The sequence below is a fragment of the Rhinolophus sinicus genome, chromosome 8 (assembly GCF_057876585.1).
Source record: "Rhinolophus sinicus isolate RSI-liver-muscle chromosome 8, RSI-T2T, whole genome shotgun sequence".
NCBI classification, from domain to species: domain Eukaryota; kingdom Metazoa; phylum Chordata; class Mammalia; order Chiroptera; family Rhinolophidae; genus Rhinolophus; species Rhinolophus sinicus.
In genome coordinates, this window is record NC_142508.1 from 52,980,238 (window position 1) to 52,986,237 (window position 6,000).

A 6,000-nucleotide genomic window follows, 5' to 3' on the forward strand; every position below is an offset into this window, starting at 1 on the left:
ACTTGCCATGGTGGATGGGCACCAAGTATGCTCATCAATAGGAAGTGAAGAAATAGTCTTTCCGCAATGCCCGATGCTCACCTTATCGTCAAGTGAACGAGCCAGTTCTACAGTTATCAACGGACAGCCTCTCACACTGGCATTCACAGGCTATTTGCTGGCAGTCGTGGTTAACTATGAGGCGGGTTGTCCTAAACTAGCAAACAAATTCTTGACATCTGTAAATGCCATTACGGGTACATGTAATTAAGCTTCTCCGTAGGAGCATTATCAAAACCAAATCAAATCAAAGAGTCAAAATAAACACTGGAAATTGAGACTAATGAACACACTAACAACAATAGGTAACTCTGGAGCAGACGATGTGCCAGGTGTGGTTCTGGTTTTTACGGGAATGATCTTCTTTAAGACTGTTTCTTCCTACCACTGGCAGCCTCTGAGGCAGCCTCCAATTATCCCTGCCTCCCCATCTTCACACCCTTGTAATCCCCTCCCCTTGAGAACTAAACTCCTTCTAATGAATAGAATATGGCAGAAGTGATGAGCTGTCACTTCCAAGATTGACTTATAAAAAGACTGCGGCTTCCAGGTTTCTACAGATGCTCTCTCAGTCTCTCCTAGATCATTCATCCTTGGGGAAGCCAGCTGCTGAGCCAAGAGGCAGCCCTATAGAGATGCCCATAGAGCCAGGGTCAGAGAGACCTGCAAACAACCGTGGCAGTAAGCTTGCAAGCCGATCCCTCCCCCTTCTATTATGCAAATCTGTTGGAACCCAGTCTTTACCCTGCAGAGCCCCAGGAAAATGAATCAGTTCACCAACTGGGTAGATCGTGCAGGGTGGAGCCATGGCAGTCTCGGTTAAGAGATGGGAGCCCTGAGGGCCCCAGATAACTTCCCCAGACTCATCCTGGAAGCAGGAATTTCTGGTCCAGCATTCTCCTTACCCAACATTCAGGTCAGCAGAGGGAAGCCAGGTTCCAGTAATGAAGGGGGCTTCTCAAACACCTTTCTTTTCACTACACTGGAAATGCAGCCCGATTGAGGCAGCTGCAGAGCCATGAGAACTGTGCTTAGGTTCAGCATCTGATGCTTCTAACTCTGGATCCACCTTGGTCCCCATCCCAACCACTTGTCCCCCGCCTAGTCACTCTGCTCTTTATCCTTCACCACACCTGAGACTGCTGGATCTTACACATCTCTTGGTTGATCTGTTGGCTGTCAGCCTCCCCCATGAGCTTTGTTTTGCACAGAACTGTAGCCTTCCCGCCTGGCCCCACCGGTGAGTCCTGATGTCCTCATCTCTCACGTGATTACAACAAAACTTCCCACGGAGTGAGGAGACCCAGGAGGAGACACAATAAGTTCTCAATAAGAACTACTATTATTGAGACTCGGCAAAGTGGTTGGGGTACTCTGAGACTGCCCAGGACTCCGCATGCAACAAGTGCTCATAAAAGTTAGGAGTACTGTGGAAATGATCACTGTAGCAAACTTTGCTTCTTTTTCAAAATTTCTTCAGAGAGAAAGAGTTCAAATCAGAGGCTATAAGTGTGAGAGCAAAGGAAGGGTTTGGGGTGTGAGCTGAGCTGGCAGGAAACAGGTCGCCTCACCCAGCCTCCCTCCCTCACCTACCCTTCTTGTAATTTCCTGGGATTGCATAAGGCCACCTTTAGTGAGAGGACACTTTGTGTCTCAGCCAGTCTTTGCTGCTGGCTGCCTGGGTCACCAGTGTTCCCATCACTCCACACGGCCAAGTTATCACACTCCCCTTCAGGGTGCAGCTGGTAACACCAGGTCCACAACCAGATGGGCGAGCCCCTCCCCCCAATACCTACAGACAGGTTAAAGACCTGTCTCACTCTTGAGGGCTCCTCTGAAAAGCGTTGGGAGCCTGAAGTCCACTTGGTGCAGAGATCAAATTCATCCCAGCATTTCTATTCGTGTTATTTCATCCCTATACCTGACACACCTGGCTAACCTGGACATTCCATAAAATCTGACTGTCACCGACTACACATCAGGAATGTCTGAAAAATACTCAGCCTAATGCAAAAATGAAAAGATGGAAAGAAAACAAGGTAATGTAGAAAAGGCAACCACATTGGCAAACTAATTTCAAACTCCTTTGACAGAACACAGTGCACGACGTATAAGCAGAGAAATGGATTTTGGCAAAATAATCAAACTCTATATCCAATCCATGCACACGTCACTTCAGAAAAGTGAAGATTACTTGAGAACTGCTAGTTACACAGTCCTGCGGTCTACCACCCCAGTGCCAGAATTCACATATTAACATCCATTTACAAAATACTATTTTTAAATGCACAAATATTTATGAATCACACAACCAAAATGTGTTGACTGTTGTCATTCTTTGGGAGGAAAATTAAAATATTTTAAATCAAGTTTTTCCAACTGATCTTTTGCATTAAAAAATAAATTTAACTTTGAGGTTTCCCTACAGCAGTCAAAAGGCAGGGTTGTATTCTCATGAGCACCTCCAGGGGACTATTTCAGGAATTTTATTTTTGAATGACTGATTAAGCTTTTAAAAGAAAGAAATTGCCATGAGCCAGAGATGCTTTTGCATAAATTCAGCGCCCTCTGCTCTTGTATCACGCAGAGTTCTGCTTACAAACTAAGGAGAAAATGGTTGGGTCACTGGTCATCACCTTCACCTCTGGTCTCTCCAAGTGAAAGGGCTTTTGGGGGACAGCTGTGCACAGTTTTTCCACTGGTAAAAACTCCCCTGCCTGAGAATCCTGTTGGTTTACCCTGGAGGTTGCAAAGTCAACACACAAACCTGCTGAGCCGTTTTCAAAAAGGGCGCTGGAGATGTGTGGGAGGCCTGGCCACTCCTACCTTGATTTCCATCACTACTGCTATTATTGCTGAAATATGCGCATCAGTTTTCTGTTGCTGCTGTTTTTCACATCGCCCCTGTCCCTTTCCCCCCCTCAATTCAAGTAGCTTTTAAAAATTCATGTAGCAGCCTGGGTGTGGAGACCCGGGAACTTCTCCGGAGTCGGAGAAACCTTGGTTAAATTTCTAGCTAGGTCGTTTGCTAGCTATGTGTCCCTTGAAGGACATAGTTACCCCATCTTGGCCTCAGTTTCTCATCCGCAAAATGGGCTGGTGGATTAAGGAGAGTTAGGTGGCCGGCGCGCCCGGCCCAGAGCAGAAACGCGAGCTGGCATTGCTATGAAGACGGCTTCTTTCTAGAACCAGGGGAGGAGGGCGGGTTGGAGGACCGGAACCCGCAGCTCGCGAACAGGGTCTTGGGGTGGGGTGGGGTGCAGTAGGGTAGGGGGTCAGGTCGTATGTCCCGCGCCCGGTCGCCCAGGCTCACCAAGGTTTCCAACTCGCCCCGCTCCAGCGGCTCGTACTGGTGGCCCGCGCGGGAGAATCCGAGTTTCTGCAGGAATTTGGAGAAGCGTGTCTCGACCATGGTGAGCCGGCGGAGGTCCCTTGCCTAACCCGCAGTTACGCCGGCGGCCGCCCCTGCCTGCGTGTCTCGGTCCCTGGCGAGGCAGGGCTGGCTGCGCGCGCCCAAGCCTCTAGGGTCAGGTCTTGGTTACCAGGGAGCCGCCTACCTGCCCGCCACAGGTGAGGCCCCGCCCCCGGGGCGGGGCTGCTCACCCGGCAGCCCTCGGCGCACCTGGCCCCTCCCCGCCCCACAAGCTCGCCCGGGACTCTGGAGAGAGCAGAGGCCCAGGAAGGCCCGGGAGGCTGGAACTGCACCTCAGAGCTCTGGCTGTTTCCCAAACTTGCCGGATTATGAGAGCCATCTGGAGCGGGGTATGGGGAGGAGGTGGGAAGCAAACGCTTGTTTAAAATGCGGATTACCAGACCCCTCCCTGCCCTGAGTCCTTGGGTCTGGAGACGGCCAGGAAGCTGGAGTTTAACAAGAGGCCAGGTGATTCTGCTGGGGAGTCCAGTGGTCAAACCCAAAGCTCTGGGAGCTAGGTGCATGGGAGCTGAGTGAGACTCCTTCCGCTGCTGTGTGGCCCTGGACAAGCTACGTGGCCTCTCTGAGCTAGCGGTTCCCTAGTCTGTAATGGAAGGAAAGGGCCAACACCTTACCTGCAGGGAGGGCCCTGGTAGTGAAACCCAGTACTGGGAGGAGAGCTTGAGGACCCCACAGTCTTTGGGGGTCTTGGATGATCTCTGAGCCCTTTATTCTCGTCTGCAGAATGGACTTGTGCACTTGCCAATCGTGGAACCTCGGGCAGGTTTCTTAAGTTTTCAGAGCCTTAGTTTACTGGTCTGTAAAATGGCCACCATGATAGCACCTCCTTCATAGTGAAATGGGGAGGATTTAATGGACGGTGTTGCATAGGAAGGGCTCAGGGCAGGGCTTGGTGCAGCTTATGTTGGTATCGTTATCACCACAGGGAAGTTGCTGGGCTCAAATGCCTCCCAAAGTATATGAGTGAATGGGCATTGTAGACAGTGCCCAGCCTCCAAGAGGATGTATTGAAAAGTGTAAGGGCTCTGGTTTCCTATGGGACTGGAGTCCGTAACAAGACCCACCACTTAGTAGGGAGGTGGCTTTGGGGAAGGCTGTGTGCCACTCTTCTGTGCCTCAGTTTCCTCATCTATAGGGTGGGGTTACTTAAGGACAATAGGACATGGTGCGTGTATTTATCCATTAAATTGTGCTGCCCCCCCCCTTTTGTAGTGAAAAGTTACAATTTGGCTGTTGACGCCATACACTGCTTTGACTCACTGTTTCTTCTGAGCTAATCGGCAAAAGGGCATGAGGAGGCTGGGGCGCTGCACCAAATATGGAACGCTTCATGGATTTGCCTGTCACCCGTGTGCAGGCGCCATACTGAGCTCTGGATCATTCCAGTTTGAGTCTACATGCTGCTGTGGTTAGCACTGTGATGCCCCTTTTGAGACAATGTTCGCCACCTGCCTCAACTGCTCCCTCAGGGGTGGCCACCTTAGGTCCGTTCCACCTGTCGAGTAGGTCTGGTGGCCCTTCTTGTTTCTCTTGCCTCTTCCCCCTTTATAGAAACAAACGAGGCTACCGGCATCTTGCTGCCTGGCTCTACCAATTTCAACAAAGGCCCGAAAATAATGGGGAAAGCAAAACTCTGGTGTGAGTCAGTCCAGATTTGAATCCCAGTCCTGTTCCTTTCCGACGTGTGACCTTGGGCAATTTACTTCACCTCTCTCCACCTCAGTTTACTCATCCACGAAATAAGGATGATACGACCCCCCTGGTCAGGATTCCAGCAGACAACAGATAGCACCCTCACATTGAGTGATTTGGGGGAGAGTGTGATAAACAGACTATTTAGGAAGGTGTGGACATGGCATAGTGAAACCAGAAGGATTGGATTGTGCAATTGCTCAAGATTAGCAACAGTGAAAACATACTACCTTCCAAGGCCTGGGAGGCAAGAGGAAGGAGTAGTTACGTGGAGGAGGTAGCTGTGTTGCGCTGAGAACTTAGTGGAGGGAATAGCTTGGAATGAAAGCCACAGATGCAGACTCCTGGACCACAAACCCAAAGAAGAAGGGAGAGTGGCAAGTGAGTCTGTAGGAGCAAAGGGGAGCTATCTGGAACTGACCTCACAGCCGTGTTGTGCAAATCTGAGCTAATGTTTGCATGTGGAGTACCTAGCAGTCCCTGACATTAGTAGGTCCTTAGGAAAGCCTATTACTCATATCGAAGAATGCATATGAATTTGGCTCGGTTATTTCTCAGGTGCTTTCCAACTGGCATTCTGTGATTTGAAGGTAGTGTTGGATCCAGGGAGGAAACATGCCTTGTTGGCATAGAACGTCATGCTTTCCCAAGGGTGTTAATAGGGTATCATCACTGCAGGTGGTGCATCACATTCAGGGGGCGATGTGTTGGTCAAATGCCTTTCCCTTGAAAACCCAGCTTACTGGATCTGATCACTGTCGCCTCTGCTCCAACTCAGAGATGTCGAGGCTGGAATTCATGAATTACATTTGAGAACGCCCAGGGCATTCAGGAAG

At 50.1% G+C, this 6,000-nt stretch overlaps 1 protein-coding gene and 1 non-coding gene across 2 annotated transcripts in view; both read right to left on the reverse strand.

The window, feature by feature from the left end:
- The window catches only part of ATP2C2 (ATPase secretory pathway Ca2+ transporting 2), a 62,052-nt gene extending 58,479 nt beyond the window's left edge, over window positions 1–3,573 (reverse strand). The window contains exon 1 of the mRNA XM_019747123.3: window positions 3,353–3,573. Within this exon, the coding sequence (XP_019602682.3) occupies window positions 3,353–3,451 (99 nt within the window). The 5' untranslated portion in view covers window positions 3,452–3,573. The remainder of the gene's footprint in view (window positions 1–3,352) is intronic.
- Window positions 3,574–4,784: 1,211 nt separating this feature from the next.
- On the reverse strand, window positions 4,785–4,888 carry LOC148757582 (U6 spliceosomal RNA). Its single transcript, XR_016022301.1, has one exon. It is a non-coding gene; the product is annotated as a U6 spliceosomal RNA (small nuclear RNA).
- Between the last annotated feature and the right edge of the window lie 1,112 nt (window positions 4,889–6,000).